At 36.9% G+C, this 16,041-nt stretch overlaps 1 protein-coding gene across 3 annotated transcripts in view; it reads right to left on the bottom strand.

Moving 5' to 3' along the window:
• Positions 1-16,041, bottom strand: part of atp11a (ATPase phospholipid transporting 11A) — a 78,628-nt gene that overhangs the window by 12,104 nt on the left and 50,483 nt on the right. For 2 of the 3 annotated variants that reach the window (XM_077246311.1, XM_077246313.1), the window contains exons 17-26: positions 14,925-15,028; positions 11,737-11,918; positions 6,880-7,131; positions 6,623-6,803; positions 4,436-4,538; positions 4,152-4,297; positions 3,805-3,864; positions 3,007-3,134; positions 626-761; positions 18-41 (exon numbers count right to left, since the gene is read on the bottom strand). In XM_077246311.1, coding sequence (XP_077102426.1) covers positions 18-41; positions 626-761; positions 3,007-3,134; positions 3,805-3,864; positions 4,152-4,297; positions 4,436-4,538; positions 6,623-6,803; positions 6,880-7,131; positions 11,737-11,918; positions 14,925-15,028 — 1,316 coding nt within the window. The remainder of the gene's footprint in view (positions 1-17; positions 42-625; positions 762-3,006; positions 3,135-3,804; positions 3,865-4,151; positions 4,298-4,435; positions 4,539-6,622; positions 6,804-6,879; positions 7,132-11,736; positions 11,919-14,924; positions 15,029-16,041) is intronic. The other variant, XM_077246312.1, reaches the window with a different exon arrangement.

Here is a 16,041-nt window from a genome sequence, read left to right as displayed (position 1 = left end):
GATAGGGACAGGCTTACCATCTGTGTGTTGGTGGCCATTAGCTGAGGAAAGGAAGAGAAGCAGAAAAGAAAAGAAAGGCAAAAAGGGGGTAGGTAAAAGGAGGAAAGAGAGAGGGGAGAGATATAGAAAGAGAGATAAAGAAGAAAACGAAAGAAAAGAAGGAGAGGGAGGGGACAGGGAGCAAGAAAGTAAAGAAAAAATTAGGATGTTATAACTTAAAGTAAATCAAACAGGTAAAAAAAAGCAATCCAAAAAGGTTACTATGATTTAACTTAATGGCACAGAGAAAGATGTCTGATCTGACTGATTAACCAGCATGCTTTGTGTCGCATAAATGAATGGAGAAGCACCTGTAATGACTTCAAACATACGCAGAGGAGGACAGACAAAAGTCTGCAAGCTGGATCAAGACATCAGTTAAACCACAAATATGTATTTACAAGCACTGAGTCCACTTTAACTCACTCGACAAGCTTCGGCCACCCATTCAATCTGTATGAGACTTTTATTGGACTGAGAAAAAAACGAACTAAAGGAAAAAAAACAGCTGGTTAAGTCGATTAAACAAAACACACACAGAAAAACGTAGGAACAAAAATCATGGTTTAGACGGTGACTGTGTTACCTGTCCGTTGCTGGTGAAGGTTGTGTTGTCGAAAAGGAAGAAAGCACCAAAGAAGAAGACCATGGCATCAAAAACCCCCAGAAATGTCCAGTAGATGAAGGTGGACCATCTCAGGAGGGAGTTCTTGGCAATATCTCTGTAAGAAGAAATACAAATATATATTTCTTATAAAAAAAAAAATATATATATATATATATATATATATATATATATATATATATATATATTCAAAGACTATATATACATATTAATCATTAAAAGATCGATGAATCATTAAAAGATCTCGATTCATAAAGCTGCGTGATCTCATTTCTGAATGACACCAATTCTCCTGTCTATTAAACCTAGTATTGTTATTTCTGTTGCAAACATTCATATTATCACAGACAAACTGGGATAAAAGTTTACAGTTTGAATATAAACACTGATGTCGGTGGAAGCGTAAATCACCTTTGAAAAGTAACTTGCGCTTTCAAGTAACAATTGTATCGATTACATTGTTACGCCAATGTGTTTCCATTGTAGTTTATGCGCACGTCTTCTTATCGGATAAAAATGTATCCACCTCAATTGTGCACCGAAGTTTTATGTCCATTTTTATAATTTATGTGCATCTTTGCATTTCCATCCAGCGTTTTTATGTGCTATCCCATAACGCACATAAAAATAAGTGGATGGAAACGTAGCTAATGTCACAAACTGTGCTCAGATTTTCCAAGATACTAAAGTCAAATATCTGAACTCCAAATCCAAGATCAAATGATCTGCGCTATGCTATCGGTTCATTTTATACTGTGTCCACAATAGTCTCATTTGTATAAATAAAGAGCCATTGATACCAACATGAAGAGCAACTGAGCAATCTAACATTTCATTGCAAGATCATATGGTTATTTGTGAGCACTCAATGAAATATCAGTTTAATCTCCTGAGTCCTGAGATTGGATAGAACATTTCAAATGAAAGTGAAATATTGGGAAGAAAAGACAAACATGACCTCTGCTGCTTGTGACAATTCTTTTTTTTTTTTTAAATATGACTATTAGATCAGCTTTTTCCAGTGAAAATGTCCTTGATGGCTACAACTGCTGCACTGTGTCAGTAGCAAACACTGTGTATAATGTATATACTGAATAAGCAATGCAGAGGACAAAAATTGCAGTGTCAGGACATTTGTTGATAAAACGTAGAGTGGTTCTTACAGTATTTCTGCCCAGTGCTGTGTGTAAATTGAGTTTAGTGCAAGCGTCCACGCAAATATGTTTTCCAAAAGCTGATTGAACGGTCCAATTATTGCAGACTTGTATTTGGTGGCAGTGTGTTCATGTGATTAAGTGAGAATACCTGGAGGCTCACAATCAGGAAAAACATTTTATTAAAGAGGAAAATATAGAGAGCCAGATTGGGCTACATCAGGCGGTTCATTAGATCCAAAAATGATGCAAGGAAAATACAAGTTTTCAAAAACATTTAATAGTTAAACCATCCGAATGGACCAGTGCTGTGCCGTCACTATGAATTGCATTATTTTATAATGTACATGTGTTTTTGTACCTTGCACACAAAGTTTCCTGATTAAATATCTTACCACAACATCATAAAACTTTATATATATATATATATATATATATATATATATATATATATATATATATATATATATATTTATATAATAAAATAATATTAACTAAAAAATAATACATTTTGAACTACTGGTCCAACTGGGTCAGCCAGAAAAGCATAATAATAATAATAAAATAATAATACATATAAATAATAATAAAAAAGTCCCATGCCTTCATCATTTACTTTTTGCTATTTCAAATGTATTTACTATTTATATGTTTTATTTTATCATTTAATTTTTTTATTCTAGTCCTAGACCCAGACTTTCAAATAACTGAAAAGCATATAACAATAATAATAATCATCATATGATTAAAAAAAAAAAAAAAAAAACTAAAAAAAATAAAAAAAATAGAGCAAGTTTGTCTCTGGGAAAAAGGTGACAACAAATGTCAGGATATGAAACAATGTGTGTTATGAGCCAACAATCATGCAAAAAGGAGGCCAAGGTTGATATAAATAGCCCGCATGTAGACAGGGATTTATCAGTAGGTCTCAAAGAGGGAACCAGAAATAGAAGATAGTGAACGCGCTGCTCCAAAATACCTCCCCGTACACGTGATGAGATGCATCACGTTACGTATCATATATCAGACTAAAAAAAAACCTCAAAATAAACCACATACTTCTTCTTTTTGAACTATTATTTTATGATTCTTCTTATTGTTAGAGTTAAATTATAATTATTGCCTGTCAATCTGACCACAGGAGTGGGTAATAATGGGGGTTGTTGGTGCAACCAGAATATTCCTCACCTGTATAGAGAGGGGTCCCGTTTGAGGATGTCCATGTTGATGTGCTGCTCCAACAGACTGTAGAGGAGGATGGGTAACGAGGTGAAGCTGATATTGTACAGGGTCAGATATGCCGTGTCGTACAGTGGCTGCAGAGGAAAAAATAATTGTTACTATAAATGTACAGTGCAAGTGTACATTTGTTTTTCTTTTAACTATATTTGCACTTTCATGTTGCAGGTGCTGATTTACAAACAGATTAATACTTTTCTCTTTTTGTTATATCAAGGTCATTACGTTTTTTTCCCGTGCTTCCATCATTTATTTTTGATATTTTAAATGCTTTTTACTATGAATATATTTTTTATTTTATGGTTATATTTTTACTCTTGTCCCAGACCCAGAATTTTGATTTTAAAATCTTGAGAGCATCATAATATTTTTTTAATTAAACTTCTGTTCAAAAGTTTGGGGTCAGTAAGATTTTGTAATGTTTTTAAAAGTCCCTTATGTTTATGTTTACCAAGGCATTTGTATTTGACCAAAAAAAAAAAAAAAACTTGTGATATTATAATCGTCAAATTATAAAAAAGTGTGAAAATAGTATTTAATTTTAAGAAATGCTACCTATGAAATAAGCAAAAGAAAAGATTCTGAAATTTTATTTCCATAAATGTTTAAAATATCATTCCCACCACCAAAATTTCCACCCCAGAAAGAGAAGTTTATTTTCTAAAGGCGCATAATTGAAGAAAATATAAAGACAGAATGTTCTTTTTCGAAAGTACTCTAATAGTGACCTTTGAGATATGTGTTTACCTGCTGAGAGAAGCCACAGAAGAACTGATAGAGAAACTGAGGGAAGATGAAGCACACATTCTGTGGAGAGAAAACAGACCCTCAGTACCTGATCAACTAAACCCTTTAGGGGGTTTCGGTGCGTGTGTGAAATCAGTTTGCTATAAATAGTGCTGCATTGAGTTGCATTTTCAACAAGATTGTTTAGCGGGTTATTCAGAACTCCTGGGGAAAAAGTAGCATCCACACACATTAAGCAACTTTTTTCTGTGTTTACAACTGTCAGCTAGTGATCATCAGCTATTTTGCTTGTGATTATCTTACTTCTTTATTTTGTGTGTCTACACATTTTGTTAGTTTGGGTTCACCTTGTAGAAGAAGTACTGGACCAGCTCAGCGATTCTGATGTAATAGTAGTGCCCGTGAACCAGGAGCATCTTCTTCAGGTGTTTGAACTTGGTAATTGCATAGTCGCTGTTACGGGCCGCCTGACGCCCCTCTTTACCCATGATCCCTAGAGGCAGAATAACCAATAAGTCAATAGGCATGTAACATACTGTTGACATAGCTGTTGAACACAAGTCTATCAGAGAGGACTGGAGAAGTATTCATATTTAAAACGACTCGATTTTGTATGCAAGCGTGAAATCACCTATGCCCACGTGAGCTTCCAGAATCATGCTGACATCATTGGCTCCGTCCCCGATGGCCAGCGTAATGGGGTGTTCTTTTGATGCTTTAATCATTTTAACAATCTGAAAGAACAGATTTATTTCCACAGGTTAAATCAGAACAACTGAGAGATTAGATTATTAATCAGGGTTTCTGGCTGAGGAGATGGGATAATATTATACTCATCATCAGCTATCTATCCTTTCTCATATGAAAACGACTACAATATCAGATTGACTTTAAGTATACATTGATTACACAGGATTTTATTGTGTGCTTGAGGTCACTAATGGTCTTGTAGTACTGTGATTCTCTCACTTCTTGGCTTTACAGTCTTTGGTTTTCCCAGCAGCCCCAGAGAGTGACTGACTGGTTTAGCATGCAGTAAATTAGAAAGAGAAATAGACCAGAGACTCTTTTGATTGCATCGTCTAACTCACAGACTGAGAGATTACAATAAGGGAACAAGGACAACCTTTCTCTGGCAGGTGGCTGTGTATGTGTGTGTGTGGGTCAGGTTTTATCCTCATTGTGGGGACCAAATGTTCCCAAATTGATACCAAGGCCTAAAATCCCCCATAGTCACTGGAACCCATAAGGAAAATGGCTTAATAAACAAACTAAACAATGTTTTAATGAAACTGTCTTTATGAGGGAGTCATTGAGTTTTTCACTGAATCGATATGTTCAAAACACTGATTCATTCAGGTTCTCTCTCTCAACTTTCCAGCAGAGTTAAGCTCAAACACACCTGAACAAGCTAATCAAGTTCTACAGGATTACTAGAAAGTTGCAGGTGGGTGAGTTTAATCAGGGTTGGAGATAAACTCAGCAAGAAAGTAGATCTCAAGGGCCAGAGTTGAGAACCCCTGAAATAGTCACTAGCTATGTTTCATTCACCCTGTTTTTATGCGCATTTTGAAGTATCGCATCAGAAGCGAGTGATGGAAATGGCAAAACAAATTTGTTTTAAATCCTTTAATTCGCAAAAAAGTTTTTAACCTGGCTTTAGGTGGTTTTTGACTTAAGCGAAAAATAGTTCATGCGAATAATGGGAGATGGAAACGTGTTTTCCGAATAAATTCTGATGTAGCAAACATTAAACCCACGTGACTAATCGGTTGTGTCCGTAGATGGTGTTTATTTACTGTTGGTTACAAGGTTACCAATACCACCGTCATCTGCTCGAACAACTTGATGGAAACGCACCTAATTGCATTTCTTAGTTTTTTTGTTAGTTTCGTTTTTGCGAACCTTCGAAGATTCACATACCGTTTGGATGGAAACCTGAATCATTTGCTAAACCGATTTATTCAAAAACACGGATTCATTAAGGGAAGGCACTACTGTTTGTTGCTTGGAAACGTTAATTCTTTGCATGGACCCGTTTTCATCAGCGAAGCAAAAATAGATAAAGTAACTGCCAATATGTATTTTGTCAAAAATGTAAGTTACTTAGTATTAACTTTTATTGAACTGTTGTTCATAAATATATTCTTACATTAGAAAGACACATTTATTACAACGATTTCAGTAATATTTTTGAAACAAATTTTTGAAACTACAAAATGAAGACATATATGACAAAGAGTTTCCTGTGATCCTTTATCTAAATTATGAATAAATGAAATGATCAATAAAAAATGATAAAATCCTTTATCTAGGAAATTATGTTAAAAAATGATCTGATACACTACCTACACTACCATTTAAACATGTAGGGTCAGCAAGTTTGTTTTCTTTTAAATGAATTAATACAGCAAGCACGCATTAAATTGATCAATAGTGACAGTAAAGACATTTATAATGTTTCAAAAGTTTTCCATTTCAAATACATGCTGAACTTTCTTTTGAACTTTCTATTCATCAAAGAATCCCACATCCCAGTTTCCACAAAAATATCAAACAGCACAACTGTTTTCAACATTGATAATAATAAGAAATGTTTCATGAGCAGCAAATCAGCATATTAGAATGATTTCTGAAGGATCATGTGACACTACTGGAGTAATGATGCTGAAAATTGAGGAGTTATTTTAAATTGTAATAATATTTTATATTATTAGTGTTTTTACTGTATGTTTGATCAAATAAATGCAGCCTTGGTGAGACTTGACGAACTTTTGAACAGTAGCGTATACTCTTAGTGACTGAAGTGCTGCATTACCTGTGCTTTTTGTAAGGGTGCCATGCGGCAGCAGAGAACGGCGCTGCAGTTCCTGCAGATTTCCAGGAAAATTTCCTTGTAATTCCCTCCGTTGCTGTTTCCGTCCTGTGTTGGCCTCAGTACAGCTGACAGTGTTGCCCCATCGATTATCAGACCATAGTCTTGGCAATCACCTGAGAGCCTGTGTGGACGAAACATATCTGTGAAGCTGTCTGTGTGTAAACATGAGGGCATGTACACATTTCCACTGTACCCACCCTGAGAAAGTGTCCCTGGTCATGCTGCCATGCTGTCTCAGGACAGTCCTGCTCAGATCAAACAGGACATCATGGAGACTCTGTTCTTCTGTCCGCTTGGTTGTAAGTTCCAGGATCTGTGTATTGCGATGAAACAACTTGCTAGCATAGCATGTGGCTGCTGCTGTCTCCATTTTGTCCCCTGTGAGAACCCAAACCTTCATACCAGCCTTGTGCAGGGACTCGATGGTGTCGGCCGCTTTATCCTGCAGCCTGAAACATAAAATAATAACTTTTTTTTAAGCATTTCATGCACATGATTAACACAATGCAGGTATAATGAGCAAGTTGGGTTGCCTATATAAACAAACCTTTGCTAGCTCTGTCTTAAACATGCTATTGACCCTCACAACTGTTGACATCCAGTGTTTCCTTTCTAATGTATGTCTATCTAAGTCCTGCATTTTACAGACAGAATTTCGACAGTTTTTAATCAGGTTCCTGTGTAATTTAATGATTTAAACTACCATTCAAATGTCTGGGGGCAGTATGATTTTAGTTTTTTAAAGAAATACATACTTTTATTTAGCAAGGATGAATTAAATTGATTAAAACAAAACAGTACAGACTTTTAAACTGCTACAAAAGTATTTCAAATGAATGCTGTTAATTTGTTCTTTCTATTCTTCAAAGAATCCTAGAAAGAATGCAGCATTGTTTCCACAGAAATATTAACCATCACAACCATTTTCAACATTGATCAAAATAAGAAATGTTTCTTGAGCAGCAAATCAGCATATTAGAATGATTTCTGAAGGATCATGTGACACTGAAGACTAGAGTAATGATGCTGAGAATTCAGCTTTGATATCACAGGAATTTTGTAACATTTTAAAATACAAAACAGCTATTTTAACAATATTACTTCACAATATTTACAGTTTTTACTGTATTTTAGGTCAAGTAAATGTAGCCTTAGTGAGCATAAGAGACTTCTTTCAAAAAAATGTATTGATCCTAAACATTTGAACTGAATTGTAAAAACAACCAGCAGATAAAATTCTTTCCAATGTCATTTCCTATTACGTCAAGCTCACATAAGACTAACATTCATAAAAAAATCTCCAATTTAGTTACATCAGACAAATTCTGTAAAGCTTGGGAGTGGAGCTTAATAAAGGGTCAATTTCAAACGAGTTCACTCTTTAAAAACAAATCTAGTGAACCTGTCACACATTGACGTAAATAGTATCCAAAGTACTGCATAAAATATCCAAAGTGACAATTATGCAATTGTTGCTTTGGCAGCCCAACTGTATAGTAGCAGCAGCAGAATTTTGGCACGGTATGTACTGTAGCAATCCTGTGCGCTTTATTCTTTGCGCAGTGCCGGAGTGAAAGTTAATGGACAGTGCTCTGCATGGCTCGGTGGCTCGGAGGTCTCCTACGGCAGTGTGATGTCTCAGCCCACTTCACTCAGTAATTAAGCAGCCCAGCAGTCAGGATTCACAGTGCCACACTGCTGCCAGATCATTAAGACTGCACCTCACTCACAGCCCAGCCATGCAGGGACTAGTGACATTCTCACAGAGACTCCCGGGAAGACATTCTATTACACTCCTTATTAAACATTTTAATAACATGAATTGCATTTCGCTCAGCAGCACTCTATTGAAGTTAAACAAATTCCAACATTCTAAATAAGTCATAACATTCCCTCTTACTTCCTCAACATTCTATTTGGCTCAATAACATTCTAAGATTCTAAAACCTTGGCTTTAAGTCTACATGAAATCAAATGTTTTTGAAAGTCTTTTATGCTTACCTAGACTGCATTAATTGCAAACTAACCGCATGTTGTGCTCCTTTAATATTTTTGTGAAAACTATGATACATTTTTCAGGATTCTTTTATTAACAGAAAGTTCAAACTAACACCATTTAGTTGAAATAGAATTATTTTGTAACATTATTACCATTTTTGATCAATTTCATGGGTCCTTGCTGAATAAAAATATTAATTTCTACCCCCCCCCCCCCCCAAAAAAGGGCCCGCAAACTTTTAAACAAAAGTGTATATTCTTAAACACATTCATAGCCTTAAGCTACCTTCACACTACCAGTGACATGAGGTGACATGATCCCATTCATTTCAGTGAAGAGCTGGCAATTTCCAGCGACACAAGCAATAGTGACCACTGGCGACAGGATCTAGGCGTGTCCAGTGACGCAACAAAGTGGAGATATGTTTAACTTTATGCAAATGAAGAGCAACTTTTGGGAGCGACAACCAATACGAGTAATGGGGGAAAAGTTATTTACTTTCCTATAATTTATGAATCTGATATGTCTCTATGTATATATTTTGGTACTCACTGTGCTGACTACGAGCCTAAATGGTTTTGTGAACCTAAAGATAGACCAGCGGTTGTGCTTTCGCTGCAGATAAAAAGCAACGATGGCTAAGAGCACTCGCTGTTTTTCCAATTCTCTGTGTACCAATTCCATTTATATTTAGTTTTTCCCCTCCAAAATCATTATTTATCAGTGGCAGGAAAACTGATTTGGTGGAATGACATCGGTGAATGTCACAGTGGAAACGCCCACTAGCGATCTCACCTCCAGCCATTGGCGACATACAGCGCCAAAGTCACTGACAGTGTGAAAGCAAAGTTGTTGAGCATGATTCATGCACTTTATTGTGAAAAAACAAACAATTTGTCTTCATAATAACATTCTCCACCTCTGAAATGACTTTCCTTTTCCAATAATGTCACCTATAGGCCAAGTGGGCAGGGAAAATAATATAGCCATTTAAGACACTGTTTTAGGCTGTTAGCTAATGCAGCCTTTCTAAAATCTTGGCAATAGTTAGCAGTAATTTAATGCTGGTTAAAACTTATGTAACATTAATTATATCCTCTCTACAATCCACTGCAGTCTTACATTCCAGTCAGGCTCTATTCTCGTACTGAACACCCACTTTTCTCTATGAAATCCAATTTTCAACAGATAAAAAGTACCGTCCTTCTAATTTTTTCTTGTAGAATATCCTGTTTCAATCTTAAATACATTCCATTAGGTGTGGTCACATTTATAGATGTTCTGCGAAATTAACCAATCATTTCAATAGAAGTCCACGCAAATGAGAATTTTGCATGTGGGTGAAAGATTTCCTTGCACAGACTTTGCAACGAGTTCAATTTGATCACATGTCTCCGTTGCATTGAACAACAGAAAGCGACTTTCAGTTCGAAAGTGACTTCTGTGTCAGTTGTGCTTCATATATCGCTACACAATGGAAATTTGGAAAAGGAAAAAGTGTGGTCACTAATGTTTGCATTTGCCATTTCATGTTGAGTAAGAATGTTTCTTGCATATTGTTTTTTCAATCCTGTTACAAACAGTCAGCGATACTTATCAAATTAGCTTTGTAAATTTTTGACTATAAAACATCATCTTGAGTGACCTCTTGAAGACACAAACAGGCTTGTGCCTACGGGGCAGTGATTGCATCTAATTAACACAGCCTGACAAAATAAGTTCCCGTCCAGTAATCACTATTTGTTTGCTCTGTCATATTCATTAAGGCGGTCAGCATGGATTGATGTGTTTATTTATAACGTTGGGTTGGATGGCCTCCATAAGTGCATAAGCCAAAACAGTGGTTCATCAGATCTGCGTCTGCCGGCCCCCGATTGATTCAAGAGGGGGTCTAATTACGTTAGCTGCTCATTATCAGGACACTGGAGCCTAATGGATGGGCTCTATTGATTGCCTGTGCAATTAACGTTAACTCACAATGGTTCTGCCAGGACCGCAGGTGCTCACGTGCGCTTCAACTGGACGCCGGACCTGTAACTCTCCCACCCAGTTATTGGGCCAATCAGAACCTTGGCATTCAGCCAGTTAAAAATCTAATACTGCTAATGCACATCTATGATCAATTTCAGTTCGGGAAAATGTACAACGATTCTTGTTTACTCAGGGAAATGCATGACGCACTTTATTGAAAACACAAGGTTATTACTAACATGCTGATGTTTTTACTTGGCAACATAAACACTGGAAAGCAATATCGGACTTGCTCAGAAATGAATCAGACGTTACGGTTCCATATATCCAGACACTATGGATGTTTTGATGGTGCATGAGGGAATGGGAGAGTAATCTGCATATTTAGATCATACAGATGAATGACTTAAAGCCTGATAAAAATAACAGTTCCCTGATTCTCTATAGCGACTCCGGTGTAGTTACAAAATGTTGTCAATTTCTGGGAATGTACACTGGGGTTTAAAACTTTTAGACCACAGTGAAAATCTGGGATTCAAAAACTAATTTAAAACTTAAAATAAACAGAAAATATTTGATCCTGGGCTATTTTTAGGCTACTAACTAAGAAGTCACATGTTCTTGCTTCCACTGAAACACAAGATTATCTTTGGATCATTCTCAAATTATGCTGCAGAACAATACTGAGAATTTTCTTTTCCAATTCTCCCACAAATTATAATGCTATAATGATAATTTGTTAATAAAAGCACATTTTCAAATGATGCTGGATAACAATACTAAGAAATGTTTCAATTAAACATTTCACTCAAATTTTTATGCAAATACCATCAACAAACAATCTATTTAACTACAAAATGCAATATAAAACCAGTTCCACTGGTGGGTTGACATTTGGATCCCACTGTAACTTAGTTATTTGTATTTGCATTCTAGTTTTGACAAGGGAATACTGAACATGAAATGTTTTGGATTCCAGTCAGTCAGCTTCTGTTAATTTGTGAACTTTGAAATCGAAAGTTTGATTCACTTCAGTACAAGAATTTTTTAACAAGTCAATCAAACTTAGGATGCAGTGATTCACCTATCTTCCACAGCGGTGGCTCCCAGCAGGATGAAATCCTTTTCGATGACATCATAAGCTTCAGCCAGTTTCTTGTCACGGTCCTGCAGAGCTAGTTTAGCGCTGTTGAGGAGACGGCACGTTTTCTCATACTCCTCATGAGTCAGCTTCTTATAAGCCACACAGAGAGTCCGTAAACCCTCCTACAAGGGAAAGATTTGAAACAAGTTGTCAGCTTAGCCTTCCAGGATTTGAAACAAGTTGTAAGCTTAGACTACCAGGTCCATTCATTTGCAAAAAGAGCCAAAATTCCACACCAGAATTCATTCTTTGTCCCAAAACAGCTTAATCTTAGATATAACTAAATATAGGTTTACATAACATAAAAAGAATGAACAATACCAATGCAAAGAGAAATTAAATGTTGACATTATTTATTCACACTTGTATTGTTCCAAATTTGTGACTTCCTTTCTTCTGTGGTAAAACAATGATATTTTGCAGAGTGCTCATGCTGCTCTTTTCCATGGAATCAATCATGTGTTGACCACAAGCTGTCAAACTCCAAAAAGCCCCAAAAAAGCAATATTGTGCTTATGTGCAATATAAAAAAAAAAAAAATGTTGGTCTTTTTTTAAACTAGTTGTTTAAACTAGTTGTTAGTTGTATGCAAAAGACCATTATGAACATTATGAAAAACATCTATTTTTCCATGTAAGAAAGTCAGTCATAAGGGCTTTTCACACTGGACTTAACCCTGGCTTACCGTCCTTCTAAACCCCAGGTTTTCACGTTTCAGGCTTGTAATTTAGAAGCGTGGTTAGCACTGATTTTTACCCAGGGTTATCAAACCCTGCTCTGGAGTATTTTTGTGGAGCAAAAAGTACAGTGTGAAACAATGTGGTGTTAGAGTGTTAGAATGTGCGCGTTGTATAAACAGTTGTTTTAGGATTTGATGAGGAAAAAAGCTAGCCTGACAAGCCAGACCCACATCAAGATGTTGGGTCTGGGAACACACCATTGGCAGTGCTCAATCCGAGGGCGGGATAAACGGTTGTCTTTCAAATTCCCTCTGCACGTAATAGGATAGTGCTACAACCAACCAGAGCAACGAAGAAGTTGACGTAGAGCGATGGACTTCAGTGCCGTTCTTTGTTCTTTTCTCAAAGAAAAGCTTAACTCCAAGTCTTCAAGAGTCGCGGCCAAAGCCGATTCAAAAGACCGCTGTTCGCCAGCAGCAACAGCCATCTTCTTTGTTTTCGAGTAGCAAGAATTCACGCGGAACCGTCGCAACTCTGCCGCCATTATTGTATGTTAAGCCCGCCCCCCGACTCTATACACAGTGTGATTGGCCTGACTATAGTTTGTTTTTTCCAGCTCGCAAGCCAACAGAGAGTTGCTAGACGGCACTGGCTGCAAAATTAAATTTGCTGCTGCTAGGGTACGCGTGCGTCTAGATTTCTAGGCTAGCTTTTATATAAACAGGTCACATGCTGCGTTCTTCCAATCAATGGCAATGGCAATGCAAATATGCAAATAGGACAGGTTTAGAAATGTATGGTGTGAAACAGCATTTTATGAATACCCAGGATTAATTGTTAACCCCTGTTAAAGTATGAGCAGTGTGAAACATGAAGATAACTAAGGATAACGTCTCGGTTACGTATGTAACCCTTGTTCCCTGAAAACGTACGGAAGTCAACGTAATCAACGTGTCGACTGATTGGGATCACGCTTAGGGAGCCTGTGATCTTCGAGTACTGTTAAAACATGAACTATCCACAAAAGCTGCTTCAGCGTGCTGAATATATATATATAACGCACCCGTGTTGGTGGGCAAACACACCCATGTTGCTCTTTCAGGAAATAGGACCCGTCACCAGTGCCGGAGCACACAGGGGAATGACCGCGGCAACACTGAACAGTGAACTGAAACAGTGAAGCACTCACTTCTATGCCCTCTAACCAACTGTCAACAAACACAGAAATGATGCTGTTAAAACAGCAGTTGAGCACAGAAACTCGCGATCACCGCTGCCGGAGTCTTCCAGAAGAACACCGACACACTTGCTCGTTGAAAACTTCAACACTCTTCAGAGACATTGACACCGATCGGCTCCGAAGCGAAAGACAACTGGAGGGTGTATCCACTTCCGTATTTATACCCGCGCCACAGGGAGGAGTGTGAGATGCAGATCTCGCACGCCTATGTGCATTGGCTCATTTTAACAGTACTCGAAGATGACAGGCTCCCTAAGCGTGATCCCAATCAGTCGACACGTCGACTTCGCCGGACGTGAGCGACAGAAAGGGAACCCAGGATTCTGTTTACCTACAGTTTAGAATAACCCAGGGTTGACCATTTCAAGTGTGAAAAGCCCTATACAGGTTTAAAACTACATTATGGTGAGTAAATGACACAATTTTCAGTTGTTGAACAAACCCTTTGAAATGTAGATTACTGAATGAAAAAATGCTCAAGTTGAAAGCAACTCAAGTTAAAAAAAATGCTCAAATTGTAGTCCATTATGACTGCATTATGACATTACTGATAGAACTGTCATTTTGAGCTCCTTCACTCTGTCTTTAGAACAAAGATTCTGTTTTGTCTGCTTCTACAGAAACATTTTCACTACTGCTACCAAAGTCATGAATCAGCACAGATGCCAGTACAACCTAACAACTGTGATTCCTGACACGTGTCTGTGAGTAACATAATGAAGTAACATAGAGCTTTCTCAATCTATGACATTTGATCAATTACTTATGCCTGGGACCATAATTATATAATTTTTCTTTAAACAGTTCCATATAGTTGACATGTTTAAGATAATTATATTCATTAGATTATAAACTGCAAAATGTACAAATGACTTCTGGTGCTATAGGTACATAAAGATATTAAATTAATAACCGTTATAATAGGAATGCTAATGGGAACAGAGTTGGGCTGCAGTTTGCAAATACATAAATAGAAAGGCAATAAAGACTTTCTGGTTTCTTTCTCATTTTCTGTGATGCTTATACTGTAGGTACTTATCTCTTTCAGCCTTTATTTTGAGGATGATGCTCATGCTAAACAAGTTGCACAAGCAAACACATCTTAGAGGAGCTTTTTTACATCAAAATCTAAAAAGGTGCTTTTGTGGCCTATTAATAGCTCTGCTAAAATAAGAAGGAAGATTAAGATATTTCCGATTTCTGCTCACCACAGCGTTGTGCTCTACTCGCGCTCTGACCTGCTCCACCTTCCCAGAAACCACCCGTGGGAAAATAGAGGAATCTGCACCTTTACAGAACAAGTAGTACTCTCCTAGAACAAACAAACAATTATGAACACATACAACTATAACAACTATAAAGAACAAAACTGTATAACCACAAGTATTGTGCTTTCAATAAATTAATAATAGGTATTAAATGGATAGTTCTGAATATTCTCTCATAATTTACTCACCCTCATGCCATCCCTTATGTATATGACTTTCCTTCAGATAAACGCAAACAAAGATTTTTAAGAAAATAATCCATCTCTGTGAGTTCATATAATGCCATCGAATAGGTGCCGCTCGATTGACACTTCAAAAACCACACAAAACGCTTGTGATGGTAATCCATACTATCCCAGTGGATGGACCAATGTCTTCTGAAGCGAAACGATAGGTGTGTGAGAAAAAAACTAATATTTAACAATTTTAAATCAATTAATCATTGCTTCTCCTTTACTATCATATGAGGCCGTTGTGAAGTTAGCTCGAGAAGTGGCGGTCCTCTGTGCTTCCATGTTACTTCTCGCGTGAACTTCACAAAGCATTTACATTTATGTCAAGTTAAGTTAAACTTGTGAACGCACCTAGAACAGTTGGCTGGATGCGATAGTTTATAGTTAAAAGAGTGTAAAATATTATAATTTTTCTTACACTTATCATTTTGCTTCAGAAGACATTAGCTACTTTTACATGGACACCTTTTGTTTCAATCTGAATGAATTCATTCCGATTGATTAAACTAAACGAAGTGTTTACATGAACGTTAAATTGAACGAAGTCCAAGTCAAGACCAAGTCCAAAGAGGTTCGAGTCCAAGACAAGACCGAGTCCAAAAAGGTTTGAGTTCGAATCAAGACCAAGTCCAGGACAGGAAAAAAATGCATGTCTTATGCATGACATTATCAAGACAATCATTTTGGGTTATTATTTGTTGATCTAAAAGCAAAACCAGTGTCACAACACCCAGGATTTTTAAGTATAGACATTCCCCTTGGTATCATATAATCTTCTAATCTAAAGAAAACAGAATGATGACATATGGAGATACCTCATAATG

Source organism: Siphateles boraxobius, unplaced genomic scaffold, assembly GCF_051911475.1.
Source record: "Siphateles boraxobius isolate OS27281-9 unplaced genomic scaffold, OSU_SipBor_1 29, whole genome shotgun sequence".
NCBI classification, from domain to species: domain Eukaryota; kingdom Metazoa; phylum Chordata; class Actinopteri; order Cypriniformes; family Leuciscidae; genus Siphateles; species Siphateles boraxobius.
The sequence above is the reverse complement of the archived record's forward strand: the minus strand, read 5'-3'. Positions and strand labels throughout refer to the sequence as shown.